At 57.5% G+C, this 19,034-nt stretch overlaps 1 protein-coding gene across 3 annotated transcripts in view; it reads left to right on the top strand.

Annotated features, from left to right (window-relative positions):
* VWA5B1 (von Willebrand factor A domain containing 5B1) overlaps positions 1 to 19,034 on the top strand; it is a 49,832-nt gene that overhangs the window by 4,410 nt on the left and 26,388 nt on the right. Inside the window, exons 1-9 of one of the 3 annotated variants that reach the window (XM_051856752.2) lie at positions 145 to 447; positions 1,278 to 1,442; positions 3,423 to 3,575; positions 4,689 to 4,959; positions 7,980 to 8,125; positions 8,950 to 9,081; positions 9,643 to 9,767; positions 13,788 to 13,964; positions 18,404 to 18,514. In XM_051856752.2, coding sequence (XP_051712712.2) covers positions 1,304 to 1,442; positions 3,423 to 3,575; positions 4,689 to 4,959; positions 7,980 to 8,125; positions 8,950 to 9,081; positions 9,643 to 9,767; positions 13,788 to 13,964; positions 18,404 to 18,514 — 1,254 coding nt within the window. In that variant the 5' untranslated portion in view covers positions 145 to 447; positions 1,278 to 1,303. Of the gene's footprint in view, positions 1 to 144; positions 448 to 1,277; positions 1,443 to 3,422; positions 3,576 to 4,688; positions 4,960 to 7,979; positions 8,126 to 8,949; positions 9,082 to 9,642; positions 9,768 to 13,787; positions 13,965 to 18,403; positions 18,515 to 19,034 lie in introns of those variants that run through there. The other 2 variants (XM_008265773.3, XM_051856754.2) reach the window with 2 other exon arrangements.

Genomic DNA, 19,034 nt, shown 5'->3' with positions numbered 1-19,034 from the left:
AGAGGACCCGAGGGGACGAGTCCTCTTTTTTGGAAGGATGGAGTCATGGGCATTCATTGATCAGCCTTGCAAATAAATGGCCCCAGGCTACCAGCAGGTGGAGGCTCCCGCCTGGCGGGGAGAAGCCCATCAAAGACTTGGGTCCCACAGCCCTCATGGGCTTTCCACCCCCACTCTGTCCCTGAAAGGTGCTGGCGCGGGTCTCAGGACCCTGAGAGCATCGTTAACCAGCGCCTGACGAATCACGCATGCGTGGTCCTGGGAAGGGCCTGGGAGGCCTTCGGGCTGGAGGGAGTGAAGCCACCCATTCCTTCATTCAGCACACGGAGGTAGCCACGGCCCACAGCCACCCGCGTAGGGCATCCCACCTCGGGATGACAGACAATAGCAGAATGAACTCGCACAACCCAGCGCACCAGCACAGGTGGACAGCAGTGCGCAGCATAGGTGAACTTGGCCCTGTAGATGGCGCCGGGGGGGGGGGGGGGTGGGCACACAGGGGTCTGATGCATGCGCAGGACGTCACTACCGGAACAAGGGGGTTGGGGGGCGGGGTGGAGCCACCCAGGGAGAGTGGCAAGTCCCAAGGCCGAGAGAGCCGGACACTGCTGAAGAATGGGACCATGGCAGTGATAGTTGTGGAGGCTGGTCTCTGTCCAGGAAGCAACCGGAAGCTGTCGGTGGGTGGAAGGGGCTGGTGGGAGCGGGTGGGGACTGTAGGATCTGTGCATTGTTGCGCTGGTGCAGCCCACGGTGTGGGGAATGGACTCTGCGGGGATTCAAATTAGCAGCCACGGCTCAGGCGGGCATGGCGGCAGAGCAGGGAAGACCTGCACAATCCAAGGGCATCTTTTACCCCAAAAGAAATCTTTAGCAATGGACTGGGTGTGGAGTATGGAGGAAGAGGTGCCAGGAGTGACCCCAGGTTCCTGGCCTGCACGCCGGGAGCGGTGGTGGGGGTGGGAGGAGAATTCCTGGTTGGATGGGAGGCTGCTTGGGCTCTAGCCCCAACCTGTTGAGAGAATCTCAGCAGATCACCTATCCTCCGGCCTCAGTTTCTCTATCTGGGAAATGGGAAGAAAGAGACTGGCCACTTCTCCTGTCCCATGATTGGGGGTTTTCATGAGGTCATTCACTGGGAAGCCCTTGGGAAAAATGAAGAGAATGATGCTGTGATTGCTCGGGGGGGCGGGGGGGGAGGGGTCCAAAATGGGGAGACTGGGCTGGGGACAGGTGAGGGGGCTCTCCCTACCCCCCACCTTTCCTGTCTCCTGCAGGCTCTGAAGGCTGAGTAGCCGGCGGGATGCCCGGCCTGCTGAACCTCATCACAGGAGCGGCCCTGCCCCTCACGGCGTCCGACGTCACCTCCTTCGTCAGTGGCTACGCCCTGGGCCTGACCGCCTCCCTCACCTATGGCAACCTGGAGTCTCAGCCCTTCCAAGGTAAGAACCCCAGGGGGGGCTCCCTGGGCACCCCCCAGAGTCCCTGTCCTGCCATTTGTTACCTGATTGACATGGCAAGTCAACAACCTCTCAGAGCCTCATCTGTAAATAAGGTTCCACTTCTGCCCAGCAGGCCTCACGGCTAACCACAGGAAGGCTCCGGATGGGAGCCGGAGAGGTTTGGGCTCAGCCCCAGCCAAGTGTCTGATCTGTCCGGCCATCCCACGAGGTACATGTCCCACACTTTGTCCAGGGAGCCTGCGACTCGGGAGAGAATGGGCGTGGCCAGTCCAGCAGGAGTGGCTCTTGTTCCTGTGATCTTGAGGAAGCCACTGTCCCTCTCAGGGTCAGGATGCTCTCTCTGCCAGTCTGGGCTCCGGGGGTGGTGGGGGCAGATGAGGTAATGCAGGGGGGAGGGCAGTGTGGACGGTGAGCAGCTGTGACCGTGAGTCATCAGTGCAGGAAGCAGGCATGTGGATGGATGGACAGGCGGATGGGTGCCTCCAGGAGTTTTTGTGTCAGGCACCCCTCCTTCCACGGGGAGGTGGCCGAGAGGGTGCCGGCGAGGCTGGTTCTGGCCAGGGATCCCTGCTCGTCTGCAGAGATGGGGCCTCCTAACCATCAAATGCCTGTTCTTTGGTTACCAACCTACATCCCCGCCTGGGGATCTGGAAGCTGGGTCCAGGGCTGCTCCGGGGGCCGACCCGGCCAGAAAGCACCTGCCCAGAAACTCATCTCTGAAATCACCCAGGCAGGGCCGACGGCCCCACTGCTCCGAGCAAAGCTAGAGAGGGCGACTGAAAACGGGGCCCGCCGGGGCCCCCGGAGGCCAAGTTACTGCGCAGCCTGGAGACAGCCCTCTCTCGGGCTTTCCACGCAGAAGGAGCAAACTGCCCATTTCACTGAGGCTTGCCCAGGAAGTCAGGGTTTGGGGAGGGCTCACCGTGCCCAGTGTTGTTCTGTTCCTGCCTGAGAGAGCAGATCAGGTAAGATCTCGGTGCTCCCCATGTGGTTCCTGAGCCATCAGCATCACCCAGAAGCTACTAAGAGATGACGCAGACCCTTGGACCGTGCCCCAGGCACTGACTCCAAATTGGTTTTCTTGAAACAATAAAAAAGAGCTGTGTTTTATTTATTTGAAAGAGAGAGAGAGACAGAGAGATAGATCTTCCATCTGCTGGTTCACTCCCCAAATGGTCACAACAGCCAGGGCTGGGCCAAGCCAAAGTCAGGGGTCTAGAACATCATCCGGGTCTCCCACATGGGTAGCAGGGATCAAAATACTTGGGCCACCTTCCTTGGTCCCAGGCGCATCAGCAGGGAGCCGGGTCAGAAGCAGAGCAGCCAGGACTCGAACCAGCGCTCCATTCTGGGACGCAAGTGTCCCCAGTGGGACGTAACCCACTGCACCACAACTCCGGCCCGCAAGAGATGCACTTGTTCTCCGAGCTGGAGTACGGCTGTAGAGCAGATGTAAAAGCACTGGGCCCTCCCTGGGGGCGCACGGCTTCCCACGTGGCGGCCGCTTCTCCCGTTCTCCCAGGGCCTTGGAGTTGGCACTTTCATTCCCATCTGGCAGACAAAGCCTGTGAGGCTCCGAGAAGTGAAACTTCTCCTCCAAGGCTGCCTGGACAGAACAGGAGGCGGGGCTCAGACTTGAACTCTAGTCTACTTCCTCCGCAGCCCCAGCCCTCCGTGCTGCAGGGGGCACACTGGTGCCCATGGGTGGGATGTGCCACACAGGAGCGTTCTGTTAGGCCTGTAAAACAGATCCAGTCTGTCTCTCAGCAAGTCAGCAGGTCCAGCCGCTCCAGCCCTGCGCACCTGCCAAGTAAGAGCTGATTGGACAGTCCCAAACGCGCCTACCTGGCCCAGAGGGAGAGCGCTCCACCCTCTCAGAGGCTTTGGGGCCCTCTGTCCAGAAGTGGGGTGTTCAGGGTGGGGCAGGGCACCCCACAACACCAGGCCCTGCTCCCACAGGCCTCTTCGTGTACCCACTGGATGAGCACACAACAGTGATAGGCTTTGAGGCGGCCATTGCCAACCGGGTGGTGACGGTGCAGATCAAGGACAAAGCTAAGCTGGAGAGTGGCCAGCTTGAAACCTCCAGGGTCCGACCAGCCACTGTCACAGGTAAGGAGACCCGAAGGGCCAGGGCAGCACCTGAGCCCGGCTGGGGGCCGCCGGGGCTGTAGCCCGGAGCAGACTGCAAGGGCAGCAAGGCATAGGGGAGAGAGTGCTGGCCTCGAGTCAGGAACCCCTGAGCTGGACTGCTGTGTGGCACTGGGCCAATAAGTAACCTCTCTGAACCTCAGCGTTGTAGTCTGTAAAATGGAGGTAACTCTTCCTGATCTCACCTGGAGAGTGCAGTGGGTCGCAAAGGCAGGGAGGCAACCACAGGGCGCCTAAGACGGCCTTCGGGGAAGAAGAGCAGCCCAGAGCCGGGCCGCCTCTCAGCCTTGTTACTCACAAGGGAGTCTCCTTAAGGAGCTCATCTCGTCTGGAAACAGAATAAGGAATTCTGCCCACCCCGTGCCCAAGCTGGCCAACACGCCCAGAGAGAGCAGTTACGGCACCGTAAGCGCTCAAAGCGCAGGGTCTGCCACCCTGGAAGTCGAGGCTGAGAGAGGGGGAGGGACCGGCTCGAGGCCACACAGCATGCTCATGGCAGAGCCAGGGCCTGGACCCATCAGCGAGGTCGGTTCACCTAATCTCAGCGCGGCCAAGAATCTGATTTCAGTAGCACTCACCTGGGGAGGGAGGGAGCAGGCGGGGGCACGCCCAAGAAGTGTTCCTAGGAGAGGGCGCCAGAGGCTCTGTTGTGGGGAGGGGGGCTGGCAGAGGGCTTGGTGGGGGTTGAGACTGGCAGGATGAGGAGGGCATGGGCCTGTCCCATGGAAGGATAGGGCATGAGAAAGGTGTGGCTCCCAGAAGTGGGGGTGCTTCCGTTTAGGTCCGGGGGTGCGGGTGGGGTGTGGGGGATGGGAAGGTGACCCTCTATTGGGAATTCCTGCCTGGCTGCCAGCTAGGTGCAGTGGGGAGCACACAGGCCCGGAATCAGACCCGCGTGGGCTCAGAACCCGGTCCACAAGTTAGATATTCGCTGAGTGACTCGAGCAGGTCGCGCGCCCACGTTGAGCCTCGGCTTTCCCTCCAGAAAAACGGGGCTGCTCATCCCGGCCCCCAGCAAGTTAGAGGGGACCGGAGGTAAAAGTGCACGTCCCCTGACCTTAGCCTGGCACTTAGGGAACATTCTGCAAGAGGGGGTGTCCATCGCCCCTCATTCCTGCACACCGGGAAAGGTGGCCTTGGACGAGGATTTGGAGCGCATGCTGTTTGTGGTCAACCTGGGGACCATCGCCCCCATGGAGAACGTCGTCATCTTCATCAGCACCTCCTCGGAGCTCCCGACGCTGCCCAGCGGGGCCGTCAGGGTCCTCCTGCCCGCGGTCTGTGCCCCCACCGTGCCCCATTTCTGCACCAAGAGCGCCAGCCTCTCCACCCAGCAAGCCCAGGGGTAAGAAGGTCCTGCCCAGGCCAGCGCCCGGGCCGGGGTCTCAGGTGGGCAGAGTCAATGGGGTGGGGGCAGCAGGGCGCGGGGTGGAGGAGGCAGGGGGAGAGGCTGAGGCGGTGCCCTCTGTACCACTTCTCGGCAATATGCCCTTCTCCTGCCCAGTGCTTGGCCACTTAAGAGTCTCCCTGAAGTGCCCCTTGGTTGGTACTGGCCTCTGTGTCTACAGTTTGGATGGCTTGGGATCAGTGTTTCCATGGCTTGCTTATTAATTTGCTCAAGAGAGATTTGCTTTTTAAAAAATACCTGTTTCATTTATTTGAAATGCAGAGTGACAGGGTAGGAGAGAGAGAGCTTCCATCGCTGGTTCAGACCCCAGATGACTCCCGTGGCAGGGCTGGGCCAGGCTGAAGCCAGGAGCCAGGAGCTCCATCTGGGTTTCCCACATGGGTGGCAGGGGCCCAAGTGCTTGGGCCATCATCTTCTGCCGTTTTCCCAGGCATATTAACAGGGAGCTGGATCGCAAGGGGAGCAGCCGGGATTCCAGCCGGTGCTCCTATGGGATGCAGGCGTGGCTGGTGGTGGCTTAACTTGCCACACCGCAATGCTGGCCCCAGGAGATGTTTTCTGAGCACCTACTATGTGCTGCAAACTGGGCTGGGCATTAGGGATAGAGAGAAAACGAAGCTCATGTGGTTCCTGCCCCTCGGGAACTTGGTAAAAGATATTATCCAACTGATAACACAGCTAAAGCATACCTCGTTGTTCACATGCTGGAATGCGTAATTAGTGACGGGAAAAGCACAACAAGGCAGAAGCTCATGGAGCTGAGAGTGTAGGGGATCAGGCCAGGAGGAGGACGTAGGCACAGACAGGAGCAGTCCTGCAGGTGAGCAGAGCTGGGCAGAGGTCCTGAGGTAGCAAGGACAGGCCCCCGGGAGGAACGGAAGTGCAGATGACACTCCATGAGCCTGCCCTTGACCTTGGCAAAGCTTGTGGGTTTCTCCCAAAACCATCAAGGAGTCCAGTGCCAGGACAGCGGCTTCTCTGGACGCCCGGGTCGGGTGGAAGGAAAAGGAGACGATCACAGCCTGAGGCGCCTCCAGCTGAGGCCATTTTCTGTGAAAACAAGTGCCCTCGGGACAGGGGGGAGCAGACGGGGATGACTATTGTAGCTGGCACTGCCGAGGCTTGGGCGACAGCTGGGGCCAGCCCTGAATGACAGAGAGCCATGGGAGTCCTCGGGAGGAAGGGCGGAGAGAAGAGCAGGGAAGCCAGCACGGCGGTGGGGGCGCGCGATGGCTACGGTGACTCTTGCAGGTGGCAGAGGCGAGGAGAGAGGTCAGAGGCACGGGGCGGAGTCAGCTCGTGTAGGGCTCGGAGGACAGGGTGAAGACACGTGACCAGCCTCAGACCAGGGTGCTGTCATGAGCTCTGCCGCTGGCACAGCCCTTGTGCGTTTGAGAGGCCGGGAGGCTCAGGACCTCGGCAGATCCGGGGACAAGTGGCTCCGGAGGCCCTGAGTGCGTCCTGGAGAGCTCATGGCCGCCCACCCCGCCCCACAGTTCTCAGTGACAGACACACAAAGCCTGCCCTGGCTCCTGTGTCCCTCACAGAGGGTGCCGCAAAGCCAAATGAAAACCCGGGGCCGCAGAGAGGGAGTGAAGCCGCAGGCGACAGGGCACTGTTGTTCACTCCGATGGGCGTGGGAGCTGGGGCAGCCACCCCGGCCACACTCCACCCATGCCCCCACTCCACACATGCCCCCACCCCAGGGAAGGTCGTTTGCCATCACAGAGGCCGTCTGCAGTGGTGCGACCTGCAGACGCAGGGGCAAACAAGCGCCTTGTCACAGAAGTGCCAGCAGGTGCACCACCGGCATTAAGGACTTGGGTCTGCAGCTGCCCGCCCGAACTTAACACGACGCCCTGGGGTGGGGTGGGGTGGGGAGTGGGGGTAGGGAGAAATTGAATGAGATTCAAAATGTAACGCAATCTCATCCCTTTAAAACACACCCAAGTGCCAGCGTGAATTGCACAAGGAAGTGAAATTACATGTAGTGTTGTATTTCCAAGACCTTAGAATGTGGGCCTGTGAGGGGGTGGGGACAGAGCAGATTCAGAGACGGGGTGGAGGGTGCAGAGAAAGGGGGCCTGGAGGCTTGAGCATTCATCAGCCGGCAGATAATTTCTTTTAAGATTTATTTATTTATCTGAAAAGCAGAGTTACAGAGAGAGAGGGAGCGACAAAGAGAAGAGATCTTCCATCCACTGGTCTGCTCCCTAAATGGCTGCAACAGTTAGAGCTGGACCAGGCCAAACCCAGGAGCCAGGAGCTTCTCCTGGGTCTCCCATGTGGGTACAGGTGTCCAAGCACATGGGGCATCCTATACAGCTTTCCCAGGCACATTAGCAGGGAGCTGGATCAGAAATGGATCAGCCAGGACTCGAACTGGCAGCCAGATGGGATGCCAGCACCACAGGTGGCGGCTTTACCAGCTGAGCATCCTCAAGACAGCCGTGCAGGCGTGGTCCCCACTGAGCAGGGACATTTGAAGAGAGGGGATGTGTGGGAGGGCTCCCAGCTCACAGATAGAGAGACGTGCCGTGCCGTGACACAGGGCAAGCCATTTCCACAGAGAGCTAGGCACACCTGGGCCGAGAAGCGAGGTCCCCCCGGGGCCTGGTTGAGGAACCTGAGCCGGCCGCTGGCCTTGCTGAGGCTCGGTCGCTCCACAGCAGTGGGGGCCCTGATCCCTTCCTCCCGACGCTGCAGAGAGAACGGTGAGTGGGCGCTGTGGTGCGCAGGGCCTGGGGCCTGGCCCATCGCAGGTGCTTCTCAGAGACAGCTGTGCCTTTGAGTCTAGGCTCTTCCTGGGGTCAAGTTGAGTAGGAGAACAAGGGTCTGGGGTGGGAGGAAGGCCTCAGACACGGCCCCCACCCTGGTCCTCTCATGCCCCTCGCCCCCCGCCCCTGCCTCTGCCCCGGCTACCTCTCCTCCTCCTCCTCTCGGCTCTCTCTCTCCAGCAAAGACAAGCATTGCTTCGGCTCCCGGGCCCTGGACTCCTGGAACAAGCTGTGCCTGGCAACCCTGCTGGACACCGACGTGTCCAACCCCATGGAGTACGACTTCAACTTCCAGCTGGAGATCCGTGGGCCTTGTCTGCTGGCCGGTGAGAGGGGGCTACCCACGGTGGGCGGAGCATGGGGGCTCCAAAAGAAGCCCCAGGGAGAGCAGGGCTTTCGACCCAAAGCTCCCGAGATGGAGAGAAAGGGGAGGGCTGGGGAGCCCCCTTGCCCAGAGCGAAGTGAAATGTTCCCACTCTCCCAGCAAGCGGCCAGAAGGTGAGCCCCTCCTCCTACAGCCAGTGGCTTCCAGAGGGACCCGGGCGCCAGGGAACAGGGGTTCTTGGTCACCTTCAGGAGGCTGCAGCCACAAATCTGCTTCCTGCTTCGCGTTTGGGGATCTTTCCAAACAAAGGCAGCCTAGGCTCCACCCAGAGGTTCTGGGATGTGTCCTGAGAAGGACATTTAAAAGCAGACTCCGCCCCCCATGGCGGTTTCTCTGATGGTTCCTCCCCAGCCCGCTCGGGCCTTTGCAAGGGTTCTGTGATGTCGCCTGTCTCTTGTGTGCGTTCTCCTAATGCCATGTTGCCTTCCAACGTGAGACGCACATGTGACGCACCCACACACACACAAAAAAAGGTGGCCCCAGATGGAGCTGAGCTCTCCGTGTCTGTGTGGGGCCAGGACGGGCACTCTGTGGGCCCTGGGAGGCAGCGGCACCTCCGACTTTACCAGAGCTGAAGTCAGGACCAGAAGGGCCATCAGACACGGTCCTCCTAAGCCCACATTTTACAGCGGGGGAAGCAGAGGCCACGTGCCCATGCTCACACGGCAGGTTAGGGACCTCTGATGGGGTCTCTGGCCTGGGCTGAGCTCCTGTGCCCTCTGAGCCTATCCTCTCCTCCCTTCCTTTCCTTGCTGGGCCACTCAGGAGTGGAGAGTCCTACACACGAGATCCGGGCCGACGCCGCCCCCTCTGCCCGCTCGGCCAAGAGCATCATCATCACCTTGGCCAACAAACACACCTTCGACAGGCCCGTGGAGATCCTCATCCACCCTAGCGGTACGGTGCCCGTCGCGGGCCCTGGGCTGCCTGTGGGAGGGTGGGGGCCGACCCTGTGGGCTGCAGCGTGTGGCCTCGCCCACAAGGCCACAGGGGAGGAGACCCACCACTTGGCTCCTGGGAAACTGGACTCTCACGGGCAGACCAGAGGCCCCAGGTCTCATCCTCCGTCTGGGGCGTTTTGTCCCAGACCAGCTAAGCAGAGGGTCTTTGAAGGCCAAGTTCAGGAAGTCTCTGGCAGCCCCTGTAACCTCAGGGAGCAACTCTTTGTCTAAGAATCCAGGAGACATCAGCACCCGAAAAGATCAGAGTGCTTAGTTCAGTCCCACGCCCATTTTGCAGACAAAACAATTGAGGCCCAGAACAGGCAATGGAATCACTGGTGGCCACAGGGCTCTCCTACCTCCCAGCTAAAGAGTCTGCCCCACCCCTCCATGGCTGCAGGCAGAGACTCCAGCCCCTCCTTCCAGCTGGGCGTGAAGTTCTCGCCCCCTAAAGCGAGGCCCCTGGCATCTCCCTGCGCCCCTGAACAAGTGCCAGGTGTCAATCTCATGTCTGCAGAGCCCCACATGCCCCATGTCCTGATGGAGAAAGGGGACATGACCCTGGGAGAGTTTGACCAGCACCTGAAGGGGAGGACAGACTTCATCAAAGGGACAAAGAAAGACAGCAGCGCCGAGCGGAAGGTGAGTGATGGTGGCAGGGCGAGGCTGGCACCGGAAACACGCTCTGCCCGGAGCCAGTGGGGAGGCTGAGGGACGCGGCCCATTCCAGGTCACCCGGAAAGTGGTGGCAGAGCCTGGGCAGGAGGCGCTGCTTTCCGAGGCTAGGGCACTGCAGGGCAGCTGGGAAGGGGACTCCCGGGTGTAGCAAGCACCCGCCTCCTGCCAGCTCACCTGCGGCTAACACCTCCGCTGTGGCTGAGCTGGGCAGCAGGTGCAGCAGTGGCAGAAGCAGGCATTGCGTCCACAAGAGGCTGCTGAGAGCCTGCAGCTGCGGGTGCCCTCCCAGCTCAGCACCCCCTTTCCCTCCGGGCCTCCCTTCCCCTCTGCAGGAGGGGCCCCCTGCTCCTCCTCTCGTGGGTCCTCGCTCGCTCTTACATAGAGGATATGGGCAGAGCTGGTCAGGCCTGAGAAAAAGGTTCCCAGCTCACAGAGCTAAAGGATGAGGGGTGGGCATGGGGATGGGAGCGAGCCTGGTGCCCGCTCCAGCGTGGTCCTGAGGGCCTGGACAGGTTTCTGAGAGATGGCGTGCTGCTTTCTCTTGGCCCCCTTCTTCGATGAGAAAACCGAGGGTCAGCACCCAAAGATAGCGAAGGGAGGGAAGGGCCACTGTCCTGAGAGTTCTCCTTGGCACAGCCAGGCTGAGCAACTAGAACCCACTTTTCCATTGAGCTGAAATCCCCAGCCCTTGTCGTCAGGAGCTGGCGAGTGGGCAGTGGCGAGGAAAGTGTGGTTAGAGACCTCCTGGAAGCACCTGCCCTCCTGGGGATGAGTCACTTGGGAGAAGAAGCTGGAGCCGGGCTCCCGGGACAGGGACTGGCAATGCCGGGGATGGCACCAAGCTCTCAGAACCGCAGCGCGTGCGCAGCCGAGGGCAACGGGTCTCCTCGGCCCCCGGGCTGGCTGCCCCGCCTGCTGAGCCTCAAATCCATTAGCTCGGGGACCGGATTGATTATGCAAATAGATGGCATCCTCCTGAGCCCCGGGCTGACCGCAGCTGCTCGGCACGATAAGTTCATTGTAACTGGGTAATGGCAGCTCGAGGAGACGTGCCAGCATCCCCAGCCAGGCCACCCACCCGTCCCTCTCAGGGGCAGAAACTGGATTCCTGGAGGTGGCTGCTCTCCCTGGCAGGTGCAGCGGTCACCGCCGGCTGGACCGTGGCCCATGGCAAAGGGGTTCAGTGTGGGAGGTGGCAGGGAAGGGCAGATCCCTTGGCAAGGAGAGCGGGTGGGGCGTGCTCTCAGAAGGCGTGATCTAGGGGGCTGCCATTCGGCCAAGTGGTGAAGGTGCCACTTTTGGGGTGCCAGCATCCCCTGTGGTGATGCCTGCGTTTGAGTGCTGGATGAGACAGAACAGGATGCACACCCCACCCCATTCTGTCTCTTTGCTTCTCAAATAAAAAAAATACATACATTTTTAAGACACAAAAAAGCATGATTTAGCAAAAAGAGGACAAATAACACAGTGCGAGATACTATCTACAAGAGACAGCGCTACAGAGAGGGACAAAGACAGAGACTGAAAATAAGAAATGTGCACACACGGGTCAGTGGCAAACAAGGCCCACACTCTGGGCATCTGGCGTAGCGGTGAGCACGCCACTCGGGACACCCGCTCCCATATCGCGTACCCGGGTTTGAGTCCTGCTCCACTTCCCATTCCCCTTCCTGCTAATGCGCACCCCGGGAGGTAGCAGGTGGTGGCTCAAGCAGTTGGGCCCCTGCCGCCCACAGGGGAGTGTCACACTGAGTTCCTGGCCCCTGGCTTTTGCCGACCACAGCTGTTACAGGAATTTGGGGAGTGATCAAGTACATGCAAGAGCTCTCCTTCCCCTTCACATAAACTCAAATAAATAAATAAATAATAATTACAATAAAGACCCACACAGATTCAGCCTCTCCTCTTCCTGCTGGGCGTGCACAAGTGCTCAGTGGGTGTCAGGCTCACGCTCCCTGGCCTCATGGAGCCTTCATTCTAGAGCAGGGAGACAGACCAGACAGCTGAGCAAGGTCAGGGTGGAGACGGAGGGGCACCGTGAAGGCAGAGAACAGGGTGACGCTGGGTGCTGGGTGCCCTCAGCCAGGCGTTTAGGGAGCCCCTGCCCCAGCAGGAGACCTGAGGGTGGTTAAGCGAGCACTGGGAGACAGCGGAGAGAAGCAGGAGACTGGCGACCCATGTAGGGAACAGATGAAGGCCAGCAAGGCTGGAATGTGGGGAGCAGAGCGGGTAGAGATGGGGGTCGCCGGACGGGGCTCAGGCCACCCAGGGCTCCAGCAGGCCCTGGTACCGAGAGGCCTGTGGGGAAGCCATGGCTGAAGCAACAGAAGGACACAAATGATCACCCAGACCACAGGGAGGTGGCAGGGGAAGAAGAGGCCGTGTCTGGCAGGGGATCCTGTCCTGAACTTGGGAGGTGGCAGTGGCAGCAGAGAGGGGAGGTCAAGGTGAGGATGGGTTTTTGCTGTAGGACAGGCACCTGTAAGAGAGAAGAGCAGGTACAATGGTTTGATCAACCAGGTGGGAGGTGGTGCCACCTGTTGGGTTGGGGAAGGGACTCAAACCAATAGAAACTGAGAAACAGCCACAGAGAGCCCATATGCACCCAGAGACAGAAAGAGAGAGAGAGAGCAAGAGAGAGAGAGCAAGAGAGAGAGGGCGCGCCCCAAGGGAGCGTGGAGGACATGAGATTCCGTGTGGAGCCAGAACAGGGCTGAGAAGGACCGCCCTTGTGTGTGTTGGTGATATAGTGGTGATAGCTGCCTTCCAAGAAGGACTGTTCTGGGGCAGAACTGACCTTAGGTAGCCACAAGGTCACACAAAGACAAAGAACACAGATGCCTTCCTGCTTACGGATCCAGCTCTGAGCCCAGCTCCACGTTAAGTCACAGAGATGCAAAAGAGATGAAGGTGTGACCTGCCGTCAGGTAGCAGGAAGAGGTAGGAGCCCAAAGGCGCCCTCTTGCGAGAAGTGCCTGGGCCCACAGGACACACAAGAGCAGCAGCTGCGATGGCCATGGGGGCCACTTAGGGAGACCCCCGCCTCCCCCCACCCAGCCCTCCACCTTGACACTTAACGGCATACAACCCGGTGAGGCGTGGACTCGTGTCCTCACTTCATGGGTGAGGAAGCCAAGTGATTGAGTCCACCCAGGAGACTGCGGAAGGCTTTCCAATTGGGTAAAACTGAAAGGAAGAGTAGAGATGTGTCTGTGGAAGGGAATCAGTGAACCAGCAAGATCAAGTTCACAGCCAAGAGAAGCCAGAGCTGCTTCCACCCTGTGGGAAAGCACAAGAGGCTGGCACTCAATGGAAGTGGGCTTCTCCCTGGTGTGCACCCTCACAGCTGCCCTCACACATGGCTGCATGTGCTCCGGTTTATTTATGTATTTGTTAAAGGTTTGTTTGTTGATTTGAAAGTCAGAGAGAGAGAGAGAGAGGTCTTCTATCTGCTGATTCACTTCCCAGATGGCCACAATGGCTGGGGCCAGGTCAGGCCAAAGCCAGGTGTCTGGAACTCCATCCAAGTCTCCTATGTGGTTGACAGAGACCCGAGCACTTGGGCCATCTTCTGCTGCTTTCCCAGGCTCATTAGCAGCAGGCTGGATTGGAAGCAGAGCAGCCAGAACTCAAACTGGGGCTCTAATATGGGACGCTGGTGTTGCAGGTGGTGACTTAACCCACTGCGCCACAGTGCCAGCCCCAATTTGTCCCCATTTTAATGTGAAAACAGACTTAGAAGAGGGGCTTGCCCAGGGCACACACAGCTGGATGGTGACAGAGCTGGGATTCACAGCCAAGTCTTTCTGCCTGCAAAGTCTGAGCTGGCCATTGAAACCTGGGAAAGTCCAGCTCCCAGAGGAGCCAAGGACATTCAGCCAGGACATCTGTCTACAGAGTGGGAGTGGGGATGCTGACTTGGTAAGGGATGGGGACCAGAGCACCCCTGGTCTGCCAAAGTCAGAGGTTACCTTTCTCCTCCAGACAGAAATCATCCGGAAACGCCTGCACAAAGACATTCCCCACCATTCTGTCATCATGCTCAACTTCTGTCCTGACCTCCAGTCCGTCCAGCCAAACCTGAGAAAGAGCCACGGGGAGTTCATCTTCCTGGTCGACCGGAGTGGCAGCATGAGTGGCACCAACATCCACCGTGTCAAGGTGGGCATCTACTCCCAGGGCCTCGCCCCCTGACCCGGGGCTGTGCTGTTCCTGCCGGGCTTCCCCAGCACTTTTTGTTCCAAGAAACAATCTTTAAAAAAATCTTTTTAAATCAAGACACCTACACTGAATTTACTCCCAAAATGAAACGCTGAAGTGTGTGAGTAGAGGCAGAAGAGGCAGAATGGTCATACATTGACAAAGGGTAGAGTTGTTGACTCTTGTCCCTCTCACTATACAAACATCAGCCGTGTGCGTGCTCTGGCTAAGACACCTCACCAGGTACTGGGTGGAGAGGGGCACAGTGAGGAGAGGAGGGAAGCCAGCATTGGGGGGAGGGGAGGCTATGGTTGTCAGCTACTGTGCTGGGCACTTAAAGCACAGCTTGATATCTAATCCAGACAGTATCCCTCTGAAATTAGGCCTACTGTCACCTTTTCCAAATGGGAAAGCTCAACCTAGGGGTCCTAGCCACCTACCCAAGGTCACACAGCTAGTGTGGTCCAAGATTAAACCCACATCTGCCTGACAGTTCTCACCACCCCACACCAGAGAGCCACTGAGTGTGGCCCCTGCCACCAAGTATGTGTAAAGTCCAATGGGAAAGAGTGGGCTCCTCTTTTCCCAAATGCCTACTCTGTGCCAAGCCCTGTGCTTGGTCCTCTGGGAAGACAGCCAGATGCAAACACAACTGCTGCCCTCCAGGAGCTCCTGGGCAAGGGAGCCAGCCTGGTCTCCCTGCAAAGGAGAGCTCCACAGGAGGGTGGGAGAGAGGGATGGCTTCCTGCCCCACAACCCACCAGAAGCGGTTCATCCCCCTCCAGAGACTGTCTTGCTTATGGTGCTACCCAATGCTCCCTTCTGGTTTTCACTGTGCAGATAGAATTGTGAACTCAGTAAGGGTAGAATTGTGAACTCAGTAAGGGTAGAATTGTGAACTCAATAAGGGTAGAATTGTTAACTCAATAAGGGAGAGGGCTAGGTCTTTCTCATCCATCTCTCCCCGTGGAGCCTAGCTCTGTGTTCATGCAAACAAAGCCCTGGTCTGTTTGTTGAACTGAGTAAAAGATCATACTTCAGGAGAACAAAGGGTTAAGAGAGAAGGGAGTGGGGCTCTGCTATCTCCTGAAATTCCATCCTGCACCCTGGTTTGTCCCTGGAGCAAGCTCTTGTTTCCAGGGCAACAGGCTCAGCAAGGAGAGGGGCATTACCAGGTGGAACTACCATGCCAGCCATCTCTGCAGTCTCTCCAGGACTGGGTTTTGCCTTAAAGTATGACCAGAGGACTCGTATATGAGACCCAAGTTCTGGTTTGAGTCCTCTTCACTCTGGGATGGGTGTGGGCTGGATGGTGCCTTCTCCCTACCCTAGTCCAGCGTCAAAGGCGAGAAGCGGAGTGTGGAGCTGTCCAGGGTTCTGAGTGCTGCAGCATGCACCAGGCCTGTAAGGCCATCATCTGTCTTCTGCTGCACAGCCAGGAACAGTTCCCAGACAGCTCCCCAGTTACGCTAGAGCATCATGGAACCACGAACCTGTGAGGGAACATTCCATGCCTTTCCTCTCCATTATCCAGGCGAAGAAACTGAGTCTCCAGGAGGCTAAATGCTTTTCCCAAGTCCGCAGGGCTGGTGAGAGTCTCAACCTTCTGTCTTGCCTCGGTGCTCATTTTCCTTACATTGCTTATGGGAGTCATACATACTCTTCCACTTTAGAAGCCTCCTCTCAGATTATGTCGTTTCTGCTGCGAGACAAAGAGCAATGCCTGTGGTCCAGGGCCGGTTCTGCCACTGATTTGCTGTGTGGCTTTGGACCAATGGAATCTCCACTCTGGGCTTCATTTGTCTTGTCTCTAAAACCAAGAGGAAGCGTTAATTCAGGGAGGGCAAATGCGTGTCACAGTCCCTCTGCTTCCCTCTCCTAAGCCCAGCCATCACTAATTGATCATGACCGTTCTTTTTGTTTTGTTTTTTGGTTTTTTTCCCAGCTGAGCCTGGACTCAGCTTCAATATCTTTCTAATCCTGATTTTCAGGCAGTAACAACCATTTAAATGGAGTCAGTTTGTGAATGTAAATCCACTTCCTGAGCTAAAGACCTTTGCCTTCTAGAATTCTCTAACAATTTTATCTAGCTCTCCTGTCAGTCCCCTTTCCCTTGGAGTCTCTCTTGTTCTCCAGTTCAGCTCACTGACCTCAAGGTCACCCCATCACAAGTGGCTTTGCATTGGTGTACCCCATGCCACTAAGCATGATCCTTTTACAGAAAGCCACAAAGATGACCGGGGCCACACACACTTCCTCTCCAAGGTCAGTAAGCCCACTGGGGGAGGGGCGGGTGCTTGGGCCATTCATTGTGGCCCATTGGACTGAAATTTTAGGAAACACTGTGCTTAGGGAGAAGGAAGAGAATAGAAATCCAAACAGCATGTGCCAGAGGGGCAAGTTCAGCCAATTTAATTTCCTGCAGCTGGTCTCATTCTTCAGCTGCCACTCACTGCCAAAAACCATGCCCTTAAAATTCTAATAGGTGTGAGCAGAGATGATCTGTGTGGACTAGCACGGTCTCCTGCTAGCAGAAATATGCATTAGTGACTAATGGAAAAATAAGCAGGTATTGACTTCCTTTGTAAAGACACAGAATGTATTGACACAAGCAACAGAGAGAGAGGGAGAGGATGCCAGTGCTAATGTTTAATGCTGATGTTTGCAGAGGAAGGTGGGGGAAGGGCTGTGGATCTGTGCCCGTGGGAGGCTGTAAGTAGGATGTGAGAGTGGCCAGAATCTGCTGTGAGCGTTTCGTCCTAGAACCTGGAGCACAATGGTTTGTTTCCCCAAAGCCATGCTGAGATCCCTCCCACCAATAAACTACTTGGGAGTTGGGGGGAAGCCTTCGTTCCTGAGCTCTGTACCAGGGCAGGACAGACAGGAACACAGATCTGGGCTATGTACTTTTTTAAAAAGTATTTATTTATTTGAAAGGTAGTGTTACAGAGACAGAGAAAGAGAGAGAGGGAGAGACAGAGAGAGAGAGCACACACTTCCATGTGCTGATTCACTCCCCCAATGGTTCTAACAACCAGGGTGGGGCCAGGAGCTTCTTCTGGGTCTCCTACATGGCTGCAGGGGCTCAAGCACTTGGCCCATCCTCTGCAGCTTTCCCAGGCCATTAGCAAGGAGCTGGATTGAAAATGGAGCAGCCGGGAATTAAACTGGCACCCATATGGGATGCCGGTGTCGCAGGTGGTAGCTTTACCCACTACATCTCAGTGCTGGCCCCGGAAGCTGTGCTTTGAAAGTCTTGGTCCTATTCTTAAGTTCTGTGATCCAGCACAGTTCCTTAACCCTCTTGAGCCTCAGTTTCCTTAGCTGTAAAATAGGGGTACTGCTATGATATGAACTTCATTGGGTTGGCAAGAGTTGCCACATAACGAATGTTTACTGTGTGTCAGGGTGCAGCGCAGAGGGATGACATAATCAGCCAAGGTCAAGTTAGTAATGGTAAAGGTGTTATTTAAACCCAGATGTGTTTAACTGAAAAGGGACTCTCCTTAACCACTGTGCTATATATAGCACATGTTATAAAGATGAAATGCAACAATTACTAGCAAGTGCTTGGCACAATGTGCAGCACACAGTAGACGCTAACATTTGTCATTGTATCATCACCATCACCACCACCCTCCTCATCGTCACTTCTGCCAACACCTCCACCTCCCTCTTGGTCATTTTATTTTTCAATATGCCTTTCTCTGGGACTCCTGGGGGTGCATAGCTTTCTCAGCAAAGACGCCAGTGTCCACAGGCTGTGGAGGTAAATGACATGTGTTTGAGTCCTGGCTCCATTACTGCTGTCTCACTGGGAAGGAAGTCACTCCACCTCTCTGTGCCTCCGTCCTCTCTTCTATAAAATGAGGACACCGTCGGGGTTATTGTGGAGATTAGTGAAGCAGTGCGTGGAAAAGTACACCCTGTACACTCAGCAAACGTGAGCTGAGAAACCGTCCCTAGGGGTGGGGTGAATGTCGACTGAGTCCCAGGCCAAGGTCCTGGATGAGGGCCAGAAGCTGTTCCGTCCTCAGCACGACCTGCCCCGGCCACTTCCCTCCCTTCGACATCAATTTTGCTTTGTCAGAAGGAAGCAGGTGCCCCCTGCTCTCTACCTCTGAGGGTCAGTGAGAGGTGAAATGGAGCTGGCAGCCGGAATCGAATGGCTTCGAGAAGCGGGCCCCGCTGCATGGATAAGAAGCTCTCTGATGATGGCTTTGCTCCGGCCTCTGGGCAGCATCAGCACGTTTCCTGATGTGCGGGAGGAGGAGGCGCTGGGTGCAGATGGAGGGCACGAGGCCCCTCTGGAGGCTGCTCCTGCGCTGGGGGTGAGGTGCGTGGTGGCAGAGAGGCAGCAACTCCCAGCTGAATCCCCAAACCCCCGTCTTGTCTGCCAGGATGCCATGCTGGTGGCACTGAAGAGCCTCATGCCAACCTGCCTCTTCAATGTCATTGGCTTTGGATCCACATTTAAGACTCTCTTCCCTTCTAGCCAGAACTACAACGAGGTAAGGAGGGGTCAAGCCTGGGGCCGGGAGGGTGGTGGGTGGTGGGGAGCAGAGGAGGGAGGAGGGGACCCTGGGACCTCTCTCAGCCACTGCCACACCCCGAGGAGCCCCGATCACAGCCAGGACGGCCAATGGGAGGGATGCTCTCTCTGCTGAGGCTTTTTCCTGACATCTCAAACTCATTATAATGAAACAGTGCATCGGGCCAAGTTGTGTGTGTGCAGAGAAGGGGCCCAGGGGGAGAGAGAGAGAGAGAGAGAGAGGACATGCCCTAGGCCTGCCATGCGTTAAGGTCTCTGTCTCATGAGGACAAAGGACTTAGGAAGGTTGAGCTGAAGAAGTGAGTGGGGTGGGGAGGGGAGTGAGCAGGTGGCCGGGTGGGCATGAAGTGGGCTAAGGATCAACCTGCTGTCTGAAACAAGCGGGCTGTGGCCTCGGCAGCACGTGCGAAACCAGAGCATCCTACCCAGATCTAAGAAGGAAGTGACGGGGGGGGGGGGGGGGGGGGGAAGGGAGGGAG

This window comes from Oryctolagus cuniculus, chromosome 7, assembly GCF_964237555.1.
Source record: "Oryctolagus cuniculus chromosome 7, mOryCun1.1, whole genome shotgun sequence".
In the NCBI taxonomy this organism is placed as follows: domain Eukaryota; kingdom Metazoa; phylum Chordata; class Mammalia; order Lagomorpha; family Leporidae; genus Oryctolagus; species Oryctolagus cuniculus.
This window is presented reverse-complemented; position numbering and strand designations above follow the sequence as displayed.